Source organism: Melanostigma gelatinosum (genome assembly GCF_949748355.1).
Source record: "Melanostigma gelatinosum genome assembly, chromosome: 2".
NCBI lineage: Eukaryota > Metazoa > Chordata > Actinopteri > Perciformes > Zoarcidae > Melanostigma > Melanostigma gelatinosum.
In genome coordinates this window covers 18,083,639-18,099,393 of record NC_136635.1, presented here as the reverse complement: position 1 = coordinate 18,099,393, position 15,755 = coordinate 18,083,639, and the positions used below count along the sequence as shown (strand labels likewise).

Here is a 15,755-nt window from a genome sequence, read left to right as displayed (position 1 = left end):
TTATTTCCCAAAATGTCAAACTCTTCCTTTAAATGTGAGACATTGATGAAGCCCGTACGCAACATTTATTCTTGTATATGTGAATATATATTTCCTAAAGGTGCCTCTTGAATACATAATGTATTTTAAAGCAGCGACATCCCACAGCAGTTAACATGCATCATCAATAATATATACAGTGTACTGACTTTAAAGTGCACATTAAATGATTCACACTTGCATCATGCAATAACAGCAACATCGTTGTTTACTCTATTTCACATTTCAAGAAAGCCCTTTTAATTGCTCGTACAGTAGTTGATATATAGTGAGACGATGAAGACCTTTTAATCCAGTCTGCACAAACTAGAATAGAAACGACTATCAGGTCACAGTCAAGTATACGACGATACACCTATTCACATGTAATAAGCTTCTTAAGGCCTTAGCTTTAGGTCAAAGCTTTTTAGGAAATACACATATTTGCTTTCTTGCTGAGAGTGAGATGGCATCTGCTGCCAAGAAAGAGTCCCCAGTTTTAAACTTCATTTTCTATGCATTTTAAACTATGGAAATATACGGCGTGAATTAGTGAGATTTACGGGCTCTGGTGGGCGGCTTTTGTTTCTAGGTGTCTTCCCCCCGTTTCCGGTCGTTGTGCTAAGCTACGTTAGCAGGCTGCTGGCTGAGGAGAGGGGTATCAATCGCCTCATGCAACTCAAGAGACGCAAGAAAGCAAAAAGGCATATTTCCCAAACCGTTTCCTTTGAATGAATTCACATGGCATAACTTAATCATGTCTATAGTACAATCACACTACATAGCTACACACCTGTCTCTGTGCTACAAGAAGAGTAGCGTAACTATCAGTACAGTGTAGTTGAGAAGCTCACTGATTGTTTTCCATCTACAAGGTCACCTATGAAATGTCTTGTGCTACATTCAGTCCGACCAAATCAAGACGTTATTTCTCTATCGTGCCCCAGATGTTGGTGTCGTGGCTCAGCAGGCGTAAGGCGGCGGTTTCTCAAAGGGGCTGTAGGCGGAGCCGTAGAGGACGGGAGCGTTGGGTGTCAGCATGTAGCCCCCTGGTTCCTGGGTGGCTCCCTGAGGCTGAGTCTGAGAGGGCTGCTGGCTCTGGTTCTCCTCAGACAGGCAGGAATTAGAGGCAGTACCTCCCTCGGGGATCATCTGGGGAGTAGCAGGTGGCTGATAGTTGCTGTTGTGCTGTGGGAGAGGTGAAGAGACAGGGAGTGGTAGCTTGCACCGGTATGTGGAAGAAGAGCCAAAGACACCTCAATTATTTCTGACATTTTTATGTGAGGCATGGTTTTTATTCTTTATGTAGTTTGGTCCTCTGGTAGCAGTCACAGGTTTATTAGAAAACATTAGCAATAATAAAACAAAAGCACAGCTGAGGCTGATGGGAATGTCATTCGTCTTGCATGTATTTGATCCTAAGCCAAAGTTTTACAAATACATTTTTTTACTTGATGGCGCTAGATGAAATGTTACAGGATCAAGAAAGCAATAACAAGTCATCCTGAGGGGACCATGAATGTTTGTAGTAAATGTCATGGTGATTCATATGATAGCTTTTGAGATCTTTCACTGAAAAAAACACAAATGTCAACCTAATGGTGGCGCTAGAGGAAAGTCAGGATTACCAAACTCTGGGTTCATCCTCTGGGCACCATGCATTTCAAAATGTCATAGTAACCCATCACATCGTTGTTGAGATATTTCAGTCTGAACCAAAGTGATGGACCGACCGACCGACACCACTGTGTTTAAAATTCATCTTTATGTCATGAAGAAACAGGGTTCATCCCTCAGTAGACATGCAGCAGTGAGATTGAGGTGGTTTTCGTGAGGTTGTGCAGGTATTGCTCTTAGGAATGTGACGTGTCAGCACTGCAGATGAATAGTTTTCGTTCTGATCAGCTGCTTTGATGTTAGAATGAAACGGCTGTGCTAGTGCAGCAAAAAATAAATGTGATCCAGTGCTGCTCATCGGGTTGCGAAACTAATACGAATGGAAAATTGGCCTTTTTCACATCAGACATTTTGACTTGTCATTGTAAGAATAGCACAGATTATATTAACAAAGGCTCAGTTATATTCACGTGTCCCAGTAAACCAAAATGCACAATACCAGGACCCAGCTTAATTAAATTCAGCCATTAATGATTTTATTAAGACGTGTGTCTCCTGTGAAAAGCACCTATTATTGGTTCTTTGTGGTGTTGTACCTGCATGCTCATTGGATAGTTGGGGTAGGTGGGCAGAGATTGTGCTGAAGGGCAGAAGCCAGCGTAGGTGACCATGTGCTGGGTCGGGTTGTACAGGATGTGGGGTGGCGGTGTTGGGCTGGCAGCCACCTGAGGAGTCGGCTTCTGCTGCAGGAAACGGTAAAAACGTCTTTCAATAAGATGGGAAATCATCAAATGAAGCTTGAAGGAAAATGTGAGTGAGCGTGCAGTTACACATGAAACACACTTGTATTAAGATCAGAGATATGCATGTCTTTGAAACATTGACTTATGGGAATATGGGTTTTTAGTCCTTTCATGTGTGAGCAGTAAAATGTTTGAAAATGTAGTAAGTGAGGCAGTGAAACAAAGAAGATATCTGCTCATAAATCAACATTAAAAGAGCACTTTTGTACTTCTTGTCTGTAAAGTAAAGATGCACTCCAATTTTCTCCTGCTCACCATATCCTTGTACGCTCCGAGCACGGCGGCGGTGATGATGCCCAGGAACAAGCCGAGCACGTTGAGCACCACCGAGGCCCACAGCAGGCGGTGCAAGTGGATCACGTCCCAGCAGCTGCTGACCCCGGTGAACGCGTAGTATTGTGTGTGGAACTCTGTGCTGTGAAGATGAAGAGGACAGGAGTCAGTGCTCATCGTCAGATGGCAAGGATGACTCTGGCTTTGCATTTTGTATGCTTATGGCCATACATCACAAAGCACAATGACTAACTATATTTAACAAAAATGTCCTGCCATGAAAAAGGCTGAATGTATGGCAACCATTTTCCACAGCACATCACAGTATTTTTTAAATCTTCCAAGGAGGGAAGAAATCAAAGAATCCCTCACACTGTCCATATGACTTTATTAAGCCTGCCAGGCAGCCATTCATCAGCTAATAACTTAGTGGTAACGTAGTTGCAAGCAGGGGTGGGACTTTCTTGGAAAGCGCTTCCTCTTTAGTGTGTGTTCGAGAGGTCATGGAAAAACTCTCAACATCCTGGGTTTGAAAGTTGGCTGTGGAATAGGAACTTCTTCAATGCAAGAAAGCGCCAAAATCACAAGAGTGATTTTTCCAACAGTGGAGTCAGCATTTAAATCTAGGATGCTGTTTTTACACCGCTCTCTACTTTACTTTTCTCTCTATTATAACACTATTGTTGACAAAAATACATTTACAAACATGTTCACTGTAAACAGAAGTTTTTGCAATAACTGCTACAGTGTAGTTGAATGAATTGTTGTTGCCTGGAAGTAAAACGTTGGAATAAAATGTGTGAAAATACTCTGCAGTAATGGAAAGCACATGCAAATTGAAGTTTAATGGGATTAAAACATGCACCCAGCTGTATGGTCTGTGTGTATCCCGAGTAAGGTGCAGCCACACGGACACCTCAACAAATGGCAACAGCTGGTGGCCGTCTCACCTTGCACAGTTGTACAGGTAGCAGCAGTAGCAGGTGTTGCTCCTCAGCTTCAGCTTGCACGCTTTGTCAAACGAGCGGCATGTCACCTGCAGCGTGAGAGGGCTGATGAGTTAAAGGGGCTCTCGTGGGCTTTTTAATCACTTGTGATAAAAGTTGTATTGACCTCATGAAAACAGATGCAACAGCCAGATAAGCAGGAGCTGGACGAACAGTTTGGACAAAGCAATGCGTGAAGAAACATGTCTCTCTGTCAGCATACCATTTCCAGAACTTCTATTTGACTTAGAATTCGATGCAAAGTGAACAAGATGCAGTGACGACTGCTTTAAATGCAGTAACATTATTGGACCACTAGATGTCACTACACACTTTGTGGATTTTTCATTTAAGTACAGAAAGGCTGCAAGAACACAGAATATAATCTTAAAATTAACCTAAAATGCATTTAATTTACAACATTTCAAAGACAATAACTGAGACACAGAAATGTAAAGCTGTGATGTAGTTAGTTTGTATATGAATCACCTCAGTATAGTAGTTATCGTAGAAGTAGCCTGCTCCACTGACGTAAAAGTCACACATGTCCTCCTGCAAGGGCCGTATGTCCTGTGTGTTAGAAAGATTAGAAAGAGAGACAAGAGACTTGTTAAATACACAAGCCACACGCAAACGCACAACCTAATATCGGATGTATACGGTAATCGACTTGTCATACACCACAGCTGCAATCTAGATGTTTCCCCCCTCTTTTCTGGAGTAAATCTCCATGATTTAAGGGTTTCAGTAATGATGCACTTTTGGCATGAACCCTGGTTGGTGTCATTCTGTTCATCCTGTTTCTGTGTCACTGCAGCAGTGAAGGTTTACAACATGTGCCTGCTCAGACCCGTCCACTGCACTGAACTACTAACCCTACAGCATTAAACCTCACCGGGCTTTATATATATATATATATATATATATATATATATATATATATATATATATATATATATATATATATATATATATATATATATATATATATATATATATATATATATATATATATATATATATATATATATATATATCAGGAAAGGTAATATAATCATTTTCACTGTCCAAAGCTTGAAGGTGCAATAAATATGAATTTTACTGTCCCGTGAGCACAAAATAAATATATATCTGCAGAGGGTTTGATAGCACGGCTGATCAATATATGTGACTCTGTGCCAGGTTTTTGAACTCTCTCTGGTTCATACTCATAAAGATACTCATTAAAATGCATTAAGCTGATGTGACAAACTGAGGCGTTCGTGTCCGTGTATCCAAACACGGAGAACATCTCAGATATCCAGTAAGGAAGCAACAATAATGAATTGACCTTATTTGACCCCTCTGCATTTTCTGTTCATTTCCTTTAAAACATATTCAGGTATTTGTGCACATTTAATTTCACGTGTAGTCATTTCATTTGGGAGTTGTTTCAAATCTAGAGAGTTTGTAATTGTCCTCTGACTGATGCCATGATGGGGACAAACGATGTTAAACTGACCAATTATGAAAATGTTTCATGAGGCTTCTTCTTGTGGAAACAAAGAACGAGCTACAAACATAATGTCGGAGTGAATACGTTTGTAGTGAGACGGAGAATAAAAGGGAGACAAAAATCTTTATGGAATTACTTTTAATTTCCTAATTTTTCTTTCCAAAAAATACAGTTTGTGTATACATCCGACCAGTGCAAGGATGTTTCCTGGAAATCAATTCTCAGTTGACATAGAGTTAAAGATGTATTTTTGAAAAAGTGTATGCATCTTCAGTTATTGCATATTTTGTGTTTTTCTGCAGTGTGTATTTGTCTGCATCCTCACACAAGAGTTTTCACACAAGTCGTTTATCTTTTTGACACATTTAATCAGCCCTGCTATGCCGGATGTTTTCCCAGCAGCTCTCTGCAGGTCGGGCACTGAGATTAGTCTGCTCTACCTGTTTGGCGCCGTGATGGCAGCTATACCGACACTTCTGTCTGGTTGCATCTGCAAAGTTCCTGATCTCAGTAATGTGTCTGTGCCAGTCTTAATATGTGTTTCTGTCGACCTAAGCATGTGTGAATTAATTTGGTGTGTGAATGTGTGTTTGAGGGTTTGTTGGAACAAAAAAAACAGGTGCATTAGTTTGAATTTCCTTTTTTTCAGTACAGGCATGTAAATACATGTTATACTTACGATGAACTCTGAAGCGATGATCCCGTCCACGATGGCACAGAAGAAAGACGCAATGACTCCGATGCTGATGAAGATGATCGCTGCCACCAGCTTAAAGAGATCAAGATGGTAAAGTCATTTTCTTGACTGTTTAATAAATGATTTATTCATTAATATGACCGAATTTGAATCTAAAAAAACTAAGTATACATTGTTATCATAAGCTTTACACACACACTCTGCGTGTGTGTGTGTGTGTGTGTGTGTGTGTCCTGATTGGTTTCCTGCGTCTGTCCTGCAGGACGATAAAGTAAATGTATGGCTTCTTGCTCTGCCAACGCAGAGGTGCTTTGTGGGTAGATTTATGGGCACAGACGAGACGTACAGGACAGAGGGCCTTTTGTACCAGCAAGGTCAATCTAATTCTCCCAATCTGATACACACACACACACACACACACACACACACACACACACACACACACACACACACACACACACAATGTTGCTTGTCTCATACATTAACGCAAATCTGCAAACTGAGCCCAATAATGTGATCACTGATCAATAACCTTAAATCTGGGACACACCCAATTTAGCTTTTACTGCAAGACAAAGTACTTTTCTGATATTACAGCCCCCCCCCCCCCCTCACACCAGCAGACCCAGCTGGCTGATCACAGATGTCTGATCATGAACTTTATCACTGAGCATCGTTTACTGTCTGTTCAATCGCTCCTCCGGGACCCAACCTGCTGTTTTGAAGCAAGAGATTAAAAACACACTTTTTTGTATTTATCTGATGGTAGGTGGTAGAAAGCTTAATCTGGATATAATCGACATAACTAATGATGCTGCATTGACGTCAGTGACTTATTAGATGCATGGGAGACTTTTGTCCCCCTTTCCTTGATTTCTAATGCCATTTAAGATCTTTAAGGTTTTCTGGACAGATTTCAACAATTTCTTGAATCCGTGAAAACCTTTCCTGGTTGAATTATGCTGACGAAGCACAAGTGAGTAATTATTATTATTGCTTATTTTTCTTGGTCCCAAAGCTCCACTAACAACAAGAGTTCTTGTTTGTGAGACTCGGGTCTAACTCAAAGTTGCTCCCAAGAAAGGATGAGAATCTAATATTCGGAGTCAACAGCCTTTTTCACTTAAGACACGTTGTCGTGTCAAAGTGAGAGAATCACACGTGAATGATAAAGTCAATGAGGGCTGAATTATATTCAGCTGCATTGTTGTTGTTATTAGTAAATAATAAGGTGTTTTTCCTACAATGACATCTCAAAATCTCATTTACATTTTGTGCTAGATAAAGGATGTTGTCTTTAATATGAAAACAATCATTTCCGAGATGAGGTTGACCAATGTGATGTGAGCAGGATGAATTGTTAAAGGCCCTGCACACCTGCTCAGGTGGTTTCACTGAATGTGGCTTATTGAGGTTCAGGTTGACGTTTGGTGGAGCTGTGCTGGAAATGATGTGAGGTTTTCAATTCACATCTACCACAGGCTGCACTTAAGAATTGGTTTGTTTCGTGGCAGCACGGGCTGAGAAACCTCGACTAAACGGATATTATAACAAGGGCATTTTAAAATGAATACCCCTGAATAAAGTGAAATAATAGCCTGGCTGAGAAAATACGCTTTTTTTCTGGTGGGTTTTATCTGCCTCTGGCCCAGACTCTCCACTTCATTAGCGGTTTAAATGACTCTGCTTTTATGGGCTGCAAGTGGGAGATGAGGCCAGTAGCCGAGACAATAGAGCCTGACAACGGCATTACTTCACATTACCTTAGCACCAGCTGCCAACACATAAAACACCTCAACACACACTCTGTCGCCAAAACCCCCCAATCTCCCTCGATACAACTGAAGCAGAGAGAAAAATCAAATGCTGTAAAAGATTAAAGACTCACAGACACACTGTAGATGGTTTTCTGCTCTCAGGAGTCGAGTCAGCGAGGAAGCATTAAAACGACCATTGGCGGAAATTAACGAAGTATAATTACTCAAGTGCTGTACAGTTGTGCTTTTCTCAATCATTTCCATTTCATGCTACTTTATACTTTTACTCCACTACATTTCAGGGAGAAATATTGGACTTTTTATTCCACTACATTTATGTGATAGCTACGTTTACAAGTTTTCAAATTTTACTTTCATAAAAAAGTGCAACACATTATAAAAGTACAGTGACAACTGTAAATTGCTACTTTGTGACAGTTAAAGTACATTTTGCTGATATTACTTCTGTACTTGTGCTTGAAGACTTTTTATATATCGTGGTATTGGTACCATTTGTTAAACCTGCAATAACTTGTATGGCCAATTGAGGAAACAAGTAGTGAACACAACATTGATATGTCATCACTTTTGTCAGTTGATTTGGCGAAACGTGTTAGCTAGACAGCTAAACAATAAGCTGAGACTCGTTATGAAGCTAATTTGATACATTACTATTAAAATATCCATGATAGCCATTGAAGAACAGAGAGACACACCGGCTGAAAGCTTTAGAGTAGAAGATATCAGTGACAAAGAGATAAAGACACAAGGCGGAATTTTATGGCTTCAGTAAAGATACCCATCACGTTATGTAACGAAAGTCGCTGACCGCTGCAAGGTCTTTTTCCCCCCTGCTCAGTGGTCCAGTGACCAATCACGGCCACAGCTGGACACGCTGGTAATAAGAAACTTGTTGGGTAAAATACGGCCCTTTGAAAATGTTCACCTGCTCTCCAAGCTGCAAGGTGACCAAAAGGACGACAGTCCGTGAGCTACGGGGCAGTGAGTACAGAACAAAGGACATGAGCTACACGAAGCATTTAGTCATCAAGAAATCCAACAGTGTACCAGGGCAGTGAAGCCTGTTTTAGGGAGCAGCAGGGTGAGTGCAGATAGGAGGCGAGCTTACAGACAGCATTTCACGCTCCACCATCCTTTTAAACATTTTGGAGGACAAGATAAGACAAAATGAAAAGTGGCGATATTCAAGTCATTAAGATTTTTAAAAAGCTTTCTCCAAGAGATGTCAGTGAGCACAAATGTGTATTACGATACGCCACACATTCATGAAAAGCGTCTCTTGGGAACATAAATTGATCGGAGCAAAATGTCTTATAACTCTAAAATCCAGAGATACAACGCAAAAAGACACAACTAGACGGTTGTTCAACACAGCTGATAGATTTCTTCTTTTCTATTGTGGGTGGTATTTTTTGTTTGGTATTATATGTAAATTGTTGATATTTCTGTTCTCGCACAAAGACAAAAATACCATCTGTCTGTGTTTATGACCAAAATTGGAATCACCAATGAGCACAAAAAAGATCAGACTAATGGGTCCAGTGGTATAAAAGACTAGCTGTGGACAGACAGACACATACACACTCACACGCACACACACAAACAGGACCGGACTCATGATCTCCCCGTGCTTACGCCTGTCTGCCAGAGCAGCATCGTGCCCTCCAGCTGCTGCTCTGTGAGGCCAGAGGAGCAAAGGCCTGTGAGATCCAGGAAGTAAGGGAAGAGCTCTCAGATGTCCGTGGCATTGTCGGCACGTTGGTTACAGCGGTTATTCTTTAATGAGCGACCTCGCTCTGCCAGCCGGCTCTCGTGTTACAGTGCTGAGCTTCAGACACAGGATGGGAAGAAGACACCTGTGTGAGAGGAACATTGTGCCACACGTGCCTCACAAGAGACACCGTAGACCGGCGCTAGGGTGGCAGCGATCTCATCATTAAAGATTAAAGCACAGACCTGGGAGCCATGCCGGAGAGGCAGGCCGATACAGCAGGTATTTAATTGTCTTTGTCGATGTCTTTCCCTCTCACATTTACAGCCACGCACACACACACACTCACACACACACACACACAACACGAGAAGTGAAACAATGCAAGGACTCAAATGGAGTGAGTGCCCACAGAAAATTAAAGTTATTTAGTCGTCTTTGTCTTTCTTCACCGATGCTTTGTTTTGAGCTAGGGTGGATGCATTAACACGCACAGACACTTGTGTGATCAGCTCTAAGAAGGGTATCTGTGCAGACCGGATTAGATACGGTACACTGTAGCGTAACGTAAGACAGCGACACCCTGGACGCCACATTAAAGATTCACAACACACACTGATATACCAGTCATGGTGACAGGTTCGTCTCTATCATGCAAAGACAATATTTCAATGTGCTCTGATAACTGTCTGTTAAGTCTTTCTGTAAAGGAATAAAAAACCCTGTAAACTGTTTTCACCGTCACGTATTGAGCAGTGTTTCCAGCTGACTGGACTGTGGCTGTGACTGTGGTTTCAAACACAACAGTGCCCGGAGGTCATTTATTGGAAGTAGTGAAGGTTTTCACACTTAGCAGTTAAAATCAGTGTTCATTTTGTCAGCAAAAATATTTCCCAAAAGTATTCGTTGACGTCCTTTTATTTTAGGACTAAATCGCAACAACAGCGTAAGTTAAAAACATATTGACAGCAAAAATGTTGTCAAATGCTTCGTTCACTAAGCACTAGCGAGTAAAGACAAGCCAACATAGTTGGCTCTGTTACGGGATGTCAAGGGATGCTAATTTAGATTTTTTTTTTCCTGATCAATTGCCGACCCTTGTTGACCTATCGTTAGCTGTTGACAGACAAGATTAAAATGTACTATTTAGAAGAGACGAATGTCTGTGACACATTAAAAAGAACAAAATAATGAGCTTAATAACAACTGGGTAAAGAATGACATCATGAATGCTCAATATTTTTGTCTCCTTTCGGCTGGAGCCACATGGTCAGCGGTGACAGTATTGAGTGATTACACACACCACTTGCCGTGGTGTCCACAAAGCAACCTGTCTCACTGAATGGGTGGGGGTTGATGGATCAAACAACACAGGACTTTCAACCATGAGACCGGTGTTCGTGTCCTAAAGTGTTACTGAGTTATTGTAAAGTTACGTTCGTGACATTTTTCCAAAATCGAACAAAGTGGTTTTGTTGCCTAAACCTAAGTTTACTCTATACTGTACCTATCTGAAGTCCAACCATGATGTTTTTGCTGTGCCTCAGTGGTTTTGCTGCTTAAACACACATAGTTCAAGGTATGCTTACTTCTCATTGAATTATTTACAGCCATGAGAAACATCCCTCAGCAAAATCCATAACAGTGTCATGAATCTGTCTTAGAAAACTGACTAAAGTTGGACTAAAAGTAAAGCTGAGTTCCACTGACTAAATCTTGACTAAAACAAAACAAAGGACTCATATGTGACTTACAACAACTGCATTTTTCAGACTAAGACCCAAATTAAACTTGAAATTCTTGTCAAAATGAACACCGCTTCCAATAAATTGACACACAGGGGATGTTTTATCATCGAATAGTATTTCAAGGCATATATTTGAATTGAACGTGAACTAAGAAAGCGTCGCTCCTGTTTCTATTGCTACACAACTCTCTGTTCATGGCACACAATGCTAAGTGACAAAAGCAGATTCTCATTTCTAGCCGGTTGATTTTTGTCAGCTAAAGCAACAACTCTCACTAGTAGGATTTATAAACTGTAGCTAATTGAGCTAAGACTTGCAGAAATGTTTACAGCTGAATCGTTTTAAAACAAGAATGCGTTTAACGGAGTCTTACATGAGGTTACTTGATGGCCACATACATGATGTCATGACACACTGAGTACAATGAGGAAACATCTCATTACATTCAAACACAACCATGTTTAGCTTAACTTACAGACAAGCAACAGGTTCGAGTTACACTTTATCGCTTGTATTTTTAAACAGCTGTGAATTGAACTCCTAGCTTCAGCCTTCTGACAATTATTTGGCAACATGGCTTATAATGTAACATACATTGTAACAGCTGGATTATAAAACAATATATTTACAAAACAAACATCGAGCTATTTGTGCTCAGATGTCAAATATGGTCTAAAATAATATACCGTGAAGTCTGGAATTTTGAGTCTGAAAATGTAAGAACCGTGTCGTAGAGAACCTTTAAAATCCTGGTTTTGTCCTGAAACTTTAACTAAATCGCTTTCATTTCTTCCTTGTCACTCTTTTTTTTAATTTTTCACCAATATTTTAAGTAAGGTAGTACATAATAAATGCTAATGGAGAACAGACTGTTAAATCTTAATTGAGAAATGTCGAATAAAATATTTCAAAATAGAAATAAACCAGATATGAGTCATTGAGAAAATGAATTATGTAATAACACTGTATTCTCATCAACTTCTAAACTTCTACTTCTTTGCTGAATTAGACAATAATTGGGACGAATCACCATATAAAAAACAAGGACTCTCAACCTGCTACAGTTTCTGTGTCGCTGGTGTCCTCTTCAGTCCTTGCTGGGTTTCATGTCCTGTGAATGTGATACTGACGTCAACATTCGGGAACAGTTTCAGCTTCAGATTGCCACTGGCTCTTGAGCACTTGCGTTTGTCGGCCTCTTGAATGTTGCCACAAATGAAGCTGATTGGAGGTCAGTTCATGGAGCTTTTGTTCACCTTTTATTGTGTTTCATTTCTTTTAGAGCAGTCTGAAGGGCTCAAAGCGAAGTTTCTAATTTTGTTCTTTTACTTTGTTGACCAAGTTAGAAATTTAGGACATTTTGAAAGAGTCACTCTTTTCAGACAGGTCTTCGGTCTACCTGAAAGTGTCTCTGTTGTACAGAGAGGCGCTTTGATGATAATGCAGCTCTGTCAGTAACTGACCAATACTAATGCAATTTCCCCTCCTGTCATAGAAATCTAGAGCCAATCACATCCACTGCCCTCGACCACAAACCCAGTCACGTACTCTGACTCAGGCGCAAGGACCAAGAACACATTACGGCCGCCATCGAGTAATCACATTGGCTTCTTGCTCATAATAGAGCAATTTCCCGTAAAACAGTTGAGTGAATTTGCAAAGTTGGTAACATAATCTTCGAATTCACGGGGTATATATGTCCCATATTCCAGGAACAATGCCTCATTTTTAGAAGATAAATATTATGAAGCGTGGAAAGCTGACAAAAGTCACCTTGAGGGAGAAAAAATAAAAGGCGACACACAACTCGAGCTGTAGTTGTAAACAAAACAGAAAAGGGCCAACAATCACGTTGAAAGCGTTTGCCAAATCATTTAACATCTGCAAAATCCTTTTTTTGGCCACTTGGGTGCAGCAGAACAAGCTGTTAACACATATTTTCACCTTTAAAACTTTGATACATGTGTACATAGTTACGCAGCAACATGAATTCATTTGAAGATTGGAAGTCTAATATTCCCTCTCCTTAAAGATGTATTTTGCTGTCTGCCAAACTGTGTTTAGCTGCTTAATGCTCCACTTAGCTAATACGACAATAAGACTTTCCTTGAAGTACAAATTGAATATAGTTGAGGGGTCTAAATGAAGATTACATGTTACATGCGATGGAATAATTGAAATCATCATTATAATGTGATTTTAAATGTGTTGCAACAATGACATGAGAGCCAGAGGCACAGACTCACCATGGGTCTGCGGTTTTCCACCAGGTGGATGCCAACAATACCCAGAAAAGCCCCAAAACTCAGCTGTAGGCACAAACAGATCAAAGTGGAAGACATGATTAAAGAAAACACACAAGTGTCAGGACAAAGACGTTCAAAGGATTGAGAAGGTGAGACAAGAGGCGTCTGTCACTCACGGTGATGCCGGCGTAATATCCAGCGACAGGCACGTTGTCTGTGCGAGTGGCAGAGGTCAGACCCACAGCCAGCACCACCAGAGCCAGAGCCAGCAGGGACACCGTCACCCACAGAGCCGTTTTCCTCCGACGCAGGTAGTGAACTGAGGATGGATGACAGGAGGACCTCTTTACATTCATTTCATCCTGAACTCTTTGAATGGCATCAACCTCATTCTCAACATAAAGTCCCAAACTCCAGCCACCTTTTTTCTCAAGAACATGCACATGTTCAAAAAAAAGTCTCTATTGTTCTTTTGAGCCGTGGTGGAAGAATCCAGATGATTTACTTCAGTAAAAGTACAGTGTAACAATGTAAAGCAAGTTAAAACCCTGCATTCATATTCTCACTCAAGCTCAAGTAATCATCAAAATGTACACAAGTATACTTTAAGTGCTCTTATGTGGTTATGATGGGACTGTTTTATATGCTATTTTCTGGTTTAATTTCCTGTACAACAAGACATTTTTGGATATACTTGTTGTTCATTTTGTCATCAATATTTTGTAGGATTTCGTTGTTGTTTTTTGCTGACAGTTTTAGTTTTAGAGCACCGATCAATAAGGGTTTGTGGGAATTATTATAGATTTTTTATAATCCTAATCAGCAAAGTAACCCGTGGTGGAAGTACTCAGATAATTCACTGAGGTAAAAGTATACATGTTTAGACTAAACACCACTGTAGATGATGCTAGGCGCTTTTTAAGTATTTCTAAAATGAATTATCGATAAATTAGCCCTGTGTTTCCTGCCACGTTCCCTACTCATTACATTAAAGCACACTATAATAAAAAAATGTGTTTTGAATAATGTGTTGATGGTATTAAAGATGCTGCTGTTACTTGCAGCTTCACGCAGAGTCAGGTTCGAAGACATGTTGTCCTACCTGCTGGATCCAGGACTTCTGTCGTTGTTTGCTGAGTTGTCGGCTGGGTTTCAGGCTGCTGCATTTTGCCTCAGTCCGGATGATTTATCTTTAGAAATGAATAAAAGCAGCAGCTGAAGAGACGCTTTTCTTCTTTTGTCCCTGTAGATTCAAAACAGAGTCGTCATCCTCCAGAGGCAATTACGCTGCGAACGAGATGCTTCTTACAGTTGAATCATCTTGTGATAAATAAGAATGCGGTTTCATGCAGATTTTTACAGCTGATTCTGAGCGCAGACGACTTGAACTTTTCTTGAAGCCTGAGAGAGAGAGAGAGAGAGAGAGAGAGAGAGAGAGAGAGAGAGAGAGAGAGAGAGAGAGAGAGAGAGAGAGAGAGAGAGAGAGAGAGAGACCAATCAGCTCCCTACATTCACCTCAGTGATCAATTATTAAATCATCTATCTTACATAAGTTTAATTCAGCTTTAATACAGGACTCATGTTAAAATACTCGCAGTATATATGGCTAAACTCTATATTTGAATGATGATTTTTTTAAATGTATTTCTTAGTATACAGTATATATATTTCTTCGTGTCTTTTAATGTCTACAGGCTGTAATATCATGAGGCTGGAGCGGTGAAGTGAGTTTACAGCGCCCTCCATCGGTCAACATTTGAAAAACAAGTCTCGTGGCCATTTATACTATTATTCGGTGTTTTAAAAATATAAAACAAATATAAATATAACATCGAGATGTTTGATATTGTCGGACACTTCATGAAACCCTTAGCTTTTATTATTATATGTACAATACAGGCGAATGCTCTGGTGTAACTAGTGATGCATTGATATCACATTTGGGTTTTATATTAAAAAGGAATGTCAAAACAAACACACACAAGAAAATATTCTATGTATTAGTTTGATTGACATTGTTATAAAGTCATAAATTCACAATCCCATAACTGCCCTTTCTATAAGATTAATGAGTGACGAGTGAGTTGTGCATATATTTTATTTAAACTCTCGTCTTTAATTTGGTTGGATGTAAGCCGTTAACAATGCACACACCGGCTTGATTCTTTTTTTTGCATCTGTGTGTGATCAACAGTTGAATCAAGACTTCCTGCTGCTGTTTGGTGCTCAAACAGCCTCCAAGATGCTTGAGAAGTGGGATACAGCGTTCAAGCCCATATCAAAAAAGGGCCAAACACCTGAGTCAGTCAACTGAGCTGAGCCGACTTCTGACAGCTGCTGAGAACCTGCAGAAAACGATCACATCAGTAAGTATGATATGCTC

General features: G+C 40.2%; 1 protein-coding gene across 1 annotated transcript; it reads right to left on the bottom strand.

The window, feature by feature from the left end:
* Positions 1 to 736: 736 nt before the first annotated feature.
* Positions 737 to 14,604, bottom strand: tmem255b (transmembrane protein 255B). The gene is made up of 9 exons (XM_079282165.1): positions 14,475 to 14,604; positions 13,549 to 13,691; positions 13,373 to 13,435; positions 5,872 to 5,961; positions 4,187 to 4,267; positions 3,662 to 3,747; positions 2,694 to 2,853; positions 2,232 to 2,378; positions 737 to 1,206 (listed from the first exon to the last, which is right to left on the bottom strand). The coding sequence occupies exons 1-9, from the start codon at positions 14,536 to 14,538 to the stop codon at positions 982 to 984; spliced, it is 1,059 nt and encodes a 352-aa protein (XP_079138291.1). The 5' UTR covers positions 14,539 to 14,604; the 3' UTR covers positions 737 to 981.
* Positions 14,605 to 15,755: the final 1,151 nt, after the last annotated feature.

Bases quoted from the DNA above. Each gene is read 5' to 3' on its own strand.
- tmem255b (XM_079282165.1), bottom strand. From the start codon at position 14,538: ATGCAGCAGCCTGAAACCCAGCCGACAACTCAGCAAACAACGACAGAA. The intron at 5,962-13,372 runs GTGAGTCTGTGC...GATCTCTTTAAG, and splicing joins TGGAAAACCGCAGACCCATG to CTGGTGGCAGCGATCATCTT. The intron at 3,748-4,186 runs GTGATTCATATA...CTCACGCTGCAG, and splicing joins ACGATAACTACTATACTGAG to GTGACATGCCGCTCGTTTGA.